This window comes from Lycorma delicatula, chromosome 2 (assembly GCF_047948215.1).
Source record: "Lycorma delicatula isolate Av1 chromosome 2, ASM4794821v1, whole genome shotgun sequence".
NCBI lineage: Eukaryota > Metazoa > Arthropoda > Insecta > Hemiptera > Fulgoridae > Lycorma > Lycorma delicatula.
Window position 1 is genome coordinate 164,240,389 of NC_134456.1, and position 12,330 is coordinate 164,252,718.

General features: G+C 31.8%; 1 protein-coding gene across 3 annotated transcripts in view; it reads right to left on the reverse strand.

Annotated features, from left to right (window-relative positions):
• Positions 1 to 12,330, reverse strand: part of Mct1 (Monocarboxylate transporter 1) — a 576,612-nt gene that overhangs the window by 4,132 nt on the left and 560,150 nt on the right. For all 3 annotated transcript variants that reach the window (XM_075356629.1, XM_075356631.1, XM_075356630.1), the window contains 2 exons: positions 10,143 to 10,833; positions 1,406 to 1,649 (listed from right to left, as the gene is read on the reverse strand). In XM_075356629.1, the coding sequence (XP_075212744.1) occupies positions 1,406 to 1,649; positions 10,143 to 10,833 (935 nt within the window). The remainder of the gene's footprint in view (positions 1 to 1,405; positions 1,650 to 10,142; positions 10,834 to 12,330) is intronic.

A 12,330-nucleotide genomic window follows, 5' to 3' on the forward strand; every position in this document is an offset into this window, starting at 1 on the left:
GCAATGTACATGGAGGAAAAGCATGCAACTTGCCAAATTCCTTTCAGATATAAAATTATTCAATGCCCTTATAATAGTTAGTTGCATGAAAGGAATCTGGTAACATTGCATCCATTTCTTGCCCCACCAATAAATAATAATTAAGGAAAAGGTTTTGTTCAACATAACTTTAGTTACATATTTATTTCATAACATAAAGTTGTAAGAAGGTAACACTATCAGTCCCATCTATCTACAGACAGCAATTGGGAGAGTTGTCTTTATAAAAAAAACTTAGAAAATTGAGATTCAAATATACATTAAAATTCTATGGCAAATAATGCTTCTAAATATGAAATACCTAGCTAGTTATGAGTTATAAATTTTGTTAACTTTTAAAAAGCTAAAGTATGGCGCCTTCATAATCACAGTTAAAAAAGAGGTTTGACCTTCTTTTAATATTATTCCACATAATTTTCTCTCTCCATTTATCTTAAAACTTTCAACCTCTTTCTCTTTTGACTTGTTTTCTTTTTACAAACTTTCCCTTTATCGAATTCACATTGAAACCTTTTCACTTCATACTCTTAATATCTTTAAGAATTTCTTTCCAATTCCAAATCTATGTTTTATAGTAGCATATTTCTTCTTTTTGCATAACTACTCTCCTAGCTTGAGAAAGTGGGCTTTTGATATATTTACTTCATCCATCTTTGTAATTTTATTACCAAAATTCCATGAATTTTGTTATACTGCATCTTTTTACATTTAACTAATTTTTTCTTCTATCTGAAGCTATTTATCACTTTTATTTATATTTACTTTCAATTTTCAATGTAGCACTGAATCTAAAACATTCATTATATAACTCATTCCTAGTTTCACTCAAAATGACAGTCTAATTTAATCAAAATATCTTTGTTTAATTTTAACATTTATATGTTTTCCCCTCAATTGTCCAATTCTCAAAATATGTTTTTGCTTCTTTTGTTGCTTCTTCAAATAACAAACTAAAAAAGTAAACAGGGCAGACTAAATTCTTAATTCATTTCTTTCTATAGCAAAGTCTTCTCTTATTTTCTATTATTATAATTTTAATACAAATTATAAATAACTCCTCTTCACTATATTTCAAGCCTATTTACCTTTATCTTCATCTAGTGTACTTTTTACATGTTCTATCTTTTAATAAATTATTCAAATACATATTTTGGAAGTTCAATTATTACTACAGTGTAGTAGTTCTTACATTTGTGTGCTTCTGTTTTGCTTAATATGATAAAAAACCTTCACTTAAATCTGAGGGTATTTTCCAGTCTCATCAAATTTGAATACTACATGGAAAAATATTATTTTAAACATAGTGGAAAGTTGCTTATCAAAAATATTTGTTTTTATTTATAAAAAAATATGCATGCATACTCACCACAATATAAACATAAGGGACATAGAAACCTATGCTGGTACAGAAATTGGAAACTGTGAAAATAATAAAAATTGGGTCTTTTAATAAAGATAAATCTAACATTTCTTTTAATGTGTTCATTGAATCTTCTGACAGACCACAACATCCTGGTTTAGTATTATCTTTTTGTATTTTTAAATTCTTTGGCTTTTCCATCAGAGCTTTTTCTTCCTGTGTTTTTTCTATATTCATCCATGAGTATGTCCTAAAAAAGTAATTACATAATTATAAAATAAAAATGAAAGTGAATGATGATTGCATTTAATTAGTGGTCAGTAGGACAAAATGTAATATTTTAAGAAAAAAGTTAACTTAAGCAAGATCAAATTTGGAATAACTTTATAATGCTTTGTATTGCATTTTTGTTATTCAATCAAATAAGCATAAAAAGTAGGAGGAAAACAAAATTAAATGCAAACAAAAAACTTACTTCAACTTTTGATAACCATAATTTTAAATTTAAAGAGGATAGTTTATCTTCAACTATAGTGAAAGGAAAAAAATTAATAACTATTTTTATAAAAAAAAAAACTGAATACTACAAAAATAGCACTTTACTGCCTAAAAAATTTTAATTTCTACATTTTGTATCCAATCACAGCAAACAAAAATTAGTTGCACTATTTTTATGAAGTAAGTATCAAATGAATAATCACAATTGTGAGTGATGCTGGGTAAATGATTTGAGATAACCAAAATGGCACACAGTATGTAGCATCCATGGTCAATCTTTTTCAGTAAGGTGCCACTTTTTGAGCACTGAATCTTAAGAGTCAGTTTCATGACTAAGTTCTTTCCACCCTCTACCTTTCCTTTATCTTTAAGCTTATGATTTCACTGATGTCCTACGTGATAATTTTCTTAACAGACTTATTAATATTAATCTGAATATTACGTAAGCTAAACGAAAAACTTTTCTGTTCAAAATAACTTTTATTCAGATGGTTACAGATACACAGGTAACATATTTCTTATTAGATATTTTTTTAAATTTAATTAGGTACTGTACAAGTTGAAAATGCTAACGTAATATTAATAAAAAAATATATATGTTGATTTAACAATCACGAGTCGAATTATTTAATTTTACAATGAACTATTGACAGCTGAATATTAACATTGCTACTGTATTACAAAATATAATTATAAATTGGAAAAATTTAAGTCAAATGTGAACAATTATTATAGATGTAAATTACAGTAAAATTATTAATGAAAATTATTCAGAAATAATAACATCCTACAAAAAATTTTCTACGAAATTGTTTTTAAGGGGCAGCAATTTCAACAGAAAGGAAACTACCTCAAATGAGGTTTTTGAATTTGCAAGATTTTTACAATTTCATCTATTTTTGGGGTAATTTTTGAAGAAACCAACAATAACAAGTTTTTAAAATGAGAATCGGAATTTATTTTTTAACATATTCATAATTCTGAATAACTGTTCACAAACATATTTGGAGTCAAACCTACAACAAAATTTCAGAGTAAAGTCGTATAAATTTGGGAAATCAGTAGTTGAGCGAAATTTCCAAAACTCAAAATAATTTTCACTACCTGGAAATTAAAATTACTTTCTTAAATTTATTTTTAAGAACATTATGGTGCTGAAGATCAATTATTTCTGTTTGAATTTTAGAAGGGTAGTTGCACAATATCAATAGAAATGGGTTTTGTAAAAAACATTTTTATTGTCCTTTTGGAAATCATCAAATCTTGTTTCAAATGAGAAATTTAATTTAGAAATGAAGGTTTCATACCTATCATAATTAGGAACATTGTTAAGTTTTTCACTTTTTTTCTATTAAAATCATTTAAAAAAAGAGAAAGTTTAACTACAAAAGAAGATGTAGTAGAACTAAATAACATCGGAAACAAGCAACCTTTACCTTTTTAGTTTTACATTTAAATTGTTCAAATGTTCCATAATATCTGTAAGAAATGCCAGATCCCACCGCAAATCTGCGTTTTTTTAGAAGAAAGCAGTCATTGTGCAGTTCACCTTTATCTTCCAAAAAATGTAAGACACTCTCACAAAGATTCCAAAATCTGTCAAGTGTCTTGCCTGTTGAAAACCAGTGTACATTATAACACAGGATTAATTCACTGTCTTCTTCCACCTCTTCGAGAAACAAGCAAAACATTCTCTGTGATTAAGCACACATGATCAAATCCAGTTTATACACCAAACTACCAGATCAATAATGTTATATAAATTCAGTTATAAATGTATATTTATATATAATGTATATATAAATGTTATATTTACATGAGGCTAATGCAGACATAATTTTCAGATTAACGTTCACAGCCAGGTCATCTATGTGATGCATCATTGTATTTTGGAAAGAGTAATTTGTTCCACCATTTTTTTTTTTAATTTTCACATTGGAAGCATAATTATCAAAGATTTGCAGACTAGTTTTGATAATTTCTTCCCCATCAGGTTAATGTTTCTTTTCTTATGTTAGAAGGAAAGAAATTTTGTAAGAGGCTTTGACCTTTGACGTTAATTCTTCATTCTTTTTTTTTTGAAAAATCATTTGTTGGGTTATTAAGGATTTTTTTAACAAATTCTGTCCTCAAAGATAAACCAAGAGAATACGTTTCATTAAATTTGCCGTGTTTTTGCTTGAAATGTCGCTTCAAGTTAAATTTTTTTGGCACTTCTACACTAGACCCACAAATCAAATCAAGCAAACTGGTTTCGATTTATTTTGATTAGTAAACAAAAAGAGTTCCTCCCACGCATTATTGAATTTATGAAGAGCCATATCTTCTTCAAATTTTTTATTTTGAAGTAGATGGCTTACTTAAAGACATAATACGAGAACAATTTAAATGAAACTCATGAAAATAAAAGTAAAATTTATGTAAAGCTGATCAGAGATCGACTTCATACGAAAAGAAAACACTTACTTCACAAGAAAATAACCATTCTCACTAAGTTTAGGTCAATAAGAATGTTTATTTGACACTTACCAAACTAAAAATCTGAAATGTTTCAGTTCTTCCAAAAGATTAACTAATAAAAGAGTTTAAGTTATTAAATCTAATAGTTAAAATTGTTTTTTAAATTATTTAATCACATTTATAATATGTGATGTGAATAATTATGCTAATTTTATGCTTGCAAGTATGAAACATTGATAGCCTGTAGCATATATAAAGGTGTCACAAGATATAGTGTCATATGCTGTTATGTATCATCTTCAAAACAATATACTGAAATTGAAAAGTTATGCTATTTGTGACAAATCAGTCATTCAATTGTAACAGTGAATAATTTTGTATAGACTGTATGTCTGAAAAAGAACTCCAGAATTTCAAGAACAAATATAATTTTTATTTTGAAGCACTCAATAGTGTTTTATGTATAATCTTGAAGTGATAACAATTAAGTTTTAGTTTACACATTCTCCATCAGATAGCAATTGTGTTAGATTGTTGGGAAAGCTGTTATGAGCATTGGCTTCAATACAATGGTGTTAGAGAAACCACAATGCATGCACTGGTTCACAGCAACAAAATCAGTGACTTGTACAAAGAGATTATAAGTGTCTATTATTAAAATTTTGCGAGTGATAAAGACATACAAAAAGTGTTGTGAACAGTTTTTGGAAACCAGCAGCATTTTGAAAGGACACTAAACAGGTAAGCCTAATAAACAAATGCCAAAAACAGAAAAAGAATTTGACTGTCTTTGCAATGAAGTTCAAAACATTTAATTCATATTGTTAGCTGTCAACTAAACATTCCTAAAAGGACTGTCTCTAATGATATCCACAACCAACTGAAACCTTACGGTTATAAATTGCAACTACTCCATGAAATTAAACATAACAATAAGCAACAAAGAGTTCAATTTGTAAAGATTAGGTTAGAGTCCATTTCTGCTGATGAAAACTACCTGCAGCAGATTTTATTCTTTGATGAAGCAGCATTTCATGTTCATGAAGCAGTCAGTATATCATGAAGTTGTCAACTGCCATAATTGTTAAGTTTGGGGCTCAGAAAATCCACACTAGGAATTTGTCTGCAATTGTCTGAAAATGAATGTTTAGTGTGGTATCATTTATAATCAAATTTTTAGACCAAATTTCATAAGCAGACTGTTATAGGCATACTGTAATCAGACATGTTGCAGAACTTTGAGTTTCTGCAAACTCAACATTTTCAGTCCTCCACATTTTCAGACTGCATACTGAAAATGTGGAGAATGTTCAGTATGCATTCTGAAAATGTGGAGAACTCCTTTACATCATGCAGAAGTTGTGCGGACTGCACTTAACAACAGGTTCCCAGGAGGCTGGTTAGGTAGAGAAGCTGCCATCGCTGGGCCACCGAAAAGTCTCAATTTGATGCATGAATTTCTTCTTTTAGGATTTTGTAAAAAACACTGACATCAAGAAAAATCCAATCACTTGACCACCTGTACCAAAGAATAACAGTAGCTGTGGAAGCTATTCTCCAGACATGTTCGCCAGAGTGTGAAATGAGGTGGATTATCAGTTTGACTTTTGTAGGGCTGTAATGGAGCTTATATGAGTTTCATTAAGAAGTAAAAAAAACTTTAGAATTTGTACTTTCATGGAATAAAACACATACATTTGTAATTCTAAATATAATAAAGTAAATTTAATTTAAAACTGAAGAGCTCTATTTGGAAACCCAGTATTTATGGGTTGTTTTGTTTTAACCCCCAGAATGCTATTATTAGGTGTCCAAAATTGATTACCTATTGTGTAAAAATGTTTTTTTTTTTTTTTTAATGATGAAAATTGATCAAGGAAAAGCGATAAAAAGGGTTCATCACTGTTCAGTTAAGCACCCTTCCTCATTAAGAAATAAGTTTTAGGGTGGGTTACCATCATTACGCTTTCTAAAATCAAAATAACTTCAAAACAAAATATCTGCGTGTACTTTTAAACTCTTCTCTTCAATAAACAATAAATCACTGTTCCACTTATCAATCTAGACCAAAATTTCTCTAAAAACAACATTTTTCACTCGTTTATCTCTATGCTCTGGAGACAATTCACTTTCACTCCACTGCATGCTTTTACTCTTGATAACGCAATACACAACTATCCATGCCAAAAAAACTTGCTCTTCTCAAATCAATAACTCTTCTCAATATTATTTATGTATTATATTCAATTTACAAAACAAATTATTGTAATATGAAACTAACCTTCCATCAAAATATCAATGGATTCTAAATGGAAAATCAATCGATAGTATTTTTAGTATCGATTTATTTTTATAAAAATAGTTGTTTTAAGATCGTCTATGATATTGAATGAATGAATTACGGTAGTAAAATTTATTAATTTATTTTATAATTATTATTACTGTTGTTATTCATTATTTATAGGCATTTAAGAAAAAATCTTATGATTTTTTGACAGGCAGTATGTTCAATCATGTAAGCATGTTCTTTCGATTTGCTCTTGTTTGTTGGTGTTGCTTCTTCTTACTTAATGTTTATAAACATCTAAGAAAAAATATCATATGATTTTTTGATGGGAAGTATGTTGGATCATGTAAGCATGTTATCAGCTCCCCTTAGCTGATAAGTGCATCCCCTTATGCACTGACAGACACACATACAAATGCCATTTAGTAGGGTAGGATAGTGTGTTTAAAAACCCCAGAATGAACTAATTACCATAATTAAAAATCTCATACCAACAAAACAAGTGGTGATTGCAACAATGAAAATTTTGTCCTACAATCCCATTTAATCAAAGTTCTTTTGATTTACTTAAAAATTAAGAAACAAATTGTAAAGTGGTATCATCCTGATCCTGTGGGGGAAGATACCCTCTGCCAACCCCTCTGTTCTGAGCCCTTACGGGCTTTACCGGAGATCATCTTTGAAACCTTGGCTTTTGACATATTACAGTCTGCCTCGGCCAAGATGCCACTGATGGAAATACGAGTGATATTCCTATACTAGTATTTAATGAACTCAAAACAAAACACATCTTACCAAGTCTTAAGCAAGACTAAAAATACCTAACTAAACAAAGGAATTGAACCACCTACCCGTAGAAGGTAAAAGTGAGTTCAACACACAACACGAAACATAAAAATATTACACGGAACAATAAGAACACAGTAACACTGAAACAAAACAAAACAAAGGACAAGAACAACAAAAACATAATTTATAAAACAAAACATCAACAAAAATAGAATAAAAAGAGAAATCCAAGCAGAGCTCTAGATCTCCTCAGCAATCCTTACCTTTACTAAAGTACACTATTAAACTCTCTAATATTGCCCATTTGGCCTGGCTCCTCCAGTTTACACGGAGATTCAACGCCAACCCAATAATATCAAGCTGACAGATGGCTTCTGTACGCATTAACTTGTACTTCGAGCAGTCATAAAGAACATGGTAGGTGTCGTCTAATTGTCCACACTGAGGACACAACCTAGAATCTACCAGGCTGAATTTTTGCAGTCTGTTCTTTAAAGCACCATGGCTGAAAAGAAACTGCGCCACATATTTATTAGGGTGCACTCAGGACGTGTCTCACAAACCAACAACATTTAGAGAGAGATCATGAGTACAATGCCCACTATCTGTCTCATCCCATCTGGCCTGCTACAAGGCATTGCCATGTTGTTCAATTTCTCGAACTTTGTCAGAAGTCAACTCACCGGACTTCTTAGCAACATACTGTTGCTGCTTCTCAGATGCAATCACTTGATTGCAGCTATTGGTTTCATGCCTGCAATCACCAAGACTGCCTCCAGTGAAATAATATGGTAATCACCTATTACCATTAACAATATTAGGTGTTGAGCCCTTAATAATATGTCCCGATAACTTTTATATTTTAGCCTATCTGCCCAAACAGTCACTACGTATATCATAATAGCCTGACACACGCCTTTATACAGAATGCTCATAGTCAAAAGTTAAGACCCCAATCAGGAAAGACCACAAATTAAATACCAAAGAAGGCATTGCAGACCCTCTCCACAACATATTGAAGGTGCTTCTTAAATTACAGTTTTTCATCAAGAAACACCCCAAGGTACTTTTGAACCTGAACATACTTTATACACTGGCCTGCCATCGAAACATGGACTGTTAACTCACTGCCAAATGGCCTTTGAGAAGCATCATCGTGGTCTTTCCCGAGCTAATCATCATCTTGTGTTGATGACCCCATAGTTCAAGCATCCTGCAAACCTGAGTGACTCGAAGTTCAACCTCCTTCTGTAAGCTTCCTTTGATTAGCAGGAGCCCATCGTCAGCATAAGCCACAATACAACACCCACTGGGTAACCTAAGCCACAGGAGAGAATCAAACTCCAGCACCCACAATAATGGACTTAACACGCTGCCCTGGGGACATCCGTTAGACAGCGCCTTGCCAATCTCATGGCTGTCCTTGTGGAGCAGCACATCCTGATGACTGAAGTAACTCTGCATAACTTCCAATTCACTTACAGTACATTCTCTTTTTTTGAGTTGGTAAATAGCAGAAGACCACCAGGGATTATTAAATTCTCTGAAAATGTCCAGGAAAATCCCCAGGGCATATTTCGTCTCACTGGTTGTTACCACACTCATCACATGGACTATGGTGTCCTCTGTACCCTTTCCAGAATGAAATTTGTACTGATTCTCCATCAACAATGTTTGCGAGGTTAATCTCTCATTTATACTCAGATACAGAACCTTTTCAAAGACCTTGCCAATAACTGGAAGTAACGTCAGAGGCCTATACCACGAACTAACAGCAGGATCCTTATCGCTACCTTTAAACAACAATTTCACAATCCCCTTCTTCCAACACAAAGGGAAGAAATCTTCTAAAGAACAATTTATTAAATACACATGTGACAACTCTCACACTCACCCCAACTGAGCGAACAAGACGCTCCGCCGTTATTCCATCAAAGCCTGGGGCCTTACCCCTACATAAACTACAGATAGCATGACGTACCTCAACCTCAGTCATCTCCAAGGACACTGCACCCCCTCGGAGCTGAACAACCTCTCGCTGCACCCATAGATAGTATGCAGCCTCTCCAGCTTCACTATCATCAGGGAGTAAATTGTCTAGTAATTTGTGTAAAATCTCAGAAGTATATGAAATTACACCAAACTTGGTTGAGAACAGAAGAACGTCCTTTTGTCATTTGTGTCCCAAGACCCTATATACTACCCCCAGGGATCTTCTTTGTGCCTCTGCTCATGAACAAAGGAACACCAGGAGTCCCTTTTCACACTCTAGACTTTATGAAAGTAATGACAAGAATGGCCCACCATTCCGGATCATCGTCACGTTGAAAAGCTCTCCGCAAATGACAAACCACCCTCTTCATGTCAGACAGTTCCCTATTCCACCACGATGCAATCCTCTCTCGACCGGAACTTTGGGGAATTGAACACTCAGCGGCATCAAGAAAAGCTGCCAACAAACCAACTTTAAAGTAGTATGGCACTGTCAATCAATGATGAACCATCATTATTATATCTATGACAGTCAATACAAAAACCATTTTTTCCCTTAAATTATAAAACTGTGTTAAGTAGCCTGCTTTGTCATACTCTGCATTGATTTTTTTTTCTGTTTGAATATCTAAATTATCTGCAGCCCCAAACACTTTGGATAATTGACATTCTACTGTAACATGAAATGTTAACATAAATTATACAATATTTACATACCTGTTTGTGTGATGTAATTGTGCGAGGCTACCTCGATAGAAGATGTTCTTGTTTTGCATGATACCACTACGAGTAGGACGCAAAACTTGACTACCCCACAATCTGCGATCATTGGTACTAACTAAATGTGGTTGACTCACTGCTAATCTAGTCGTAACTGATTTGCTATTATTTGTTGTAGCTGTTGCTGTCACTGCTGTTGCAGTTCCATTCATCTGATACACCGGAGTTGCATTTGGGAATAGATGTACACTATGTGGCCTTTTTTGTACTTCACCATTTGCTTCTTGTGTAGTTGCAGCTTTATTAGATGTAGAATTAAGATTTTTTGTAGAACCTGTATTATTTTGTATTTCATTTACGTTGTTAAAATCAACCTTTAAAAAATTGTCTTTTTTTGTGCTGTGAGAGTTATCATCATGCACATTAAGTAACATATTTTTCTTTTTTTTAGGTACTAATGGCCTAAATATTACACCAAATATAACACAATTTAATAGAAGACCTCCAATAATAAGCATTGATCCTCGCCAACCATACTCTTTAACAAGCCATGTAACAACTGGTGCAAATACAAACGTACCTAAACCTGAACCACATACTGCAATACCAGTTGCTAGCGATCGATATTTCTCAAAATAACAAGTGACACTGACTATTGCTGGTAAATAAATAAGGCCAAATCCCAGACCTAAAAAATAAAACAAATTTCAATTAGTCAACAATCTATTTTTATGAGAATATATATGTTCTTATCAGTAAATATTTAAGGAAAATAAAATTTAATTAGTAATTATGAAGTATGATTAAGCATTAAGTTTAATACAAAAACACACATCATATGTAAATTAGTACAGAAAATTATTTCAGTTCAGATTGAAAACAATGATTCCATACAAATAAGTAAATAGTTACACAAGACAGCTTTGTAAAAATGCTGAGTACAATGGTTTTGATTATTAGCCATTTCTAATTAGCCATTAGAATACTTCTTCCTCCAAAAATCATATTTCTCCACTTCAGCTATACGGGATTATGCAGTTTTAAAAAATTAAGGTCTACAGTTATTATGTTAAGCACGACACTGCAAAAATAGTGTAACTAATGTATTTATTGTATTATATAAATAAATTTAAAAAAAATATAATGTTATTAAATATTCTTCTTTCTACAGCATTTAGTTTTGATGAAATGTTGGTCAGAACAGCGTCAGTTTTTGATTAATGCATTCTACAAAAATGATGATAGGTTTACAACTTCACAGTGGTTGTTTTGATGTCACTTCAATATCCTTCAAATTGAAGTGATGTTGTCAGTCCATACCATTAAATTTTAGATAAGGAATTTTGTAGAAATTAGTTCAGCATTGAACAAATGTCTTTTGGTAAACAAAAGAATGTATGTACACCTAAAAACATAGATGTCCTAAAACCTATAATGCTGCTAAGTCCTAACAGGTGTGTACTATGTATATCACCATTTAGTTTCAGTTAGCTTATTAAATGCCAGTGTTCAAAGGATTCTTCATAAGAATTTATGCATGCACCTGTATAAAATTCAAGGACTGCAGGCATTCAATGACGCTGATTGAGTGGATTGTATGATTTTTGATATCAACTTTTGAATATAATAAATGCTAATAAAGAGGTTATTCATTTATTATTTACTCATTATGCTAATATGTAATGAATTACATTTTCATTTATGAGGATGTGTGAATAAATAAAATTCTGGTTATCAGGCACAGTATGCATAATATCAACCATCCTCTGAAATAACTGGTTCACATTACTTTGAGGACCATGATAGGAATTTAGACTTGGTGAACTTGTGTTGTTGAAACATACAATTCAAGTTATACATTTCAGTTACATGAAATGAAACTGTCAATACATAAAAACAGATTATTGTAAAAATGTACAAATGCCAAATATGATGTTTATTATAAAAGATAACAAACTTTTGTAATCTTCAACATAACATTTTTATTTAGTAGTGAATCCTACATCTACACATTCCCTGAAATCATTGCAAAGAAAGGCTCAAATGAAGCTAATAAGCTTTTCTATATCATCTTTTACATCAGAAGTTTAATTAACCAACATAAAGTACCAAGCAATTGCTCAGTGGAATTTGGTACTACTAGAATTAATGGAAATCTCCATTTATCATTGTCAAAGTTAACCAA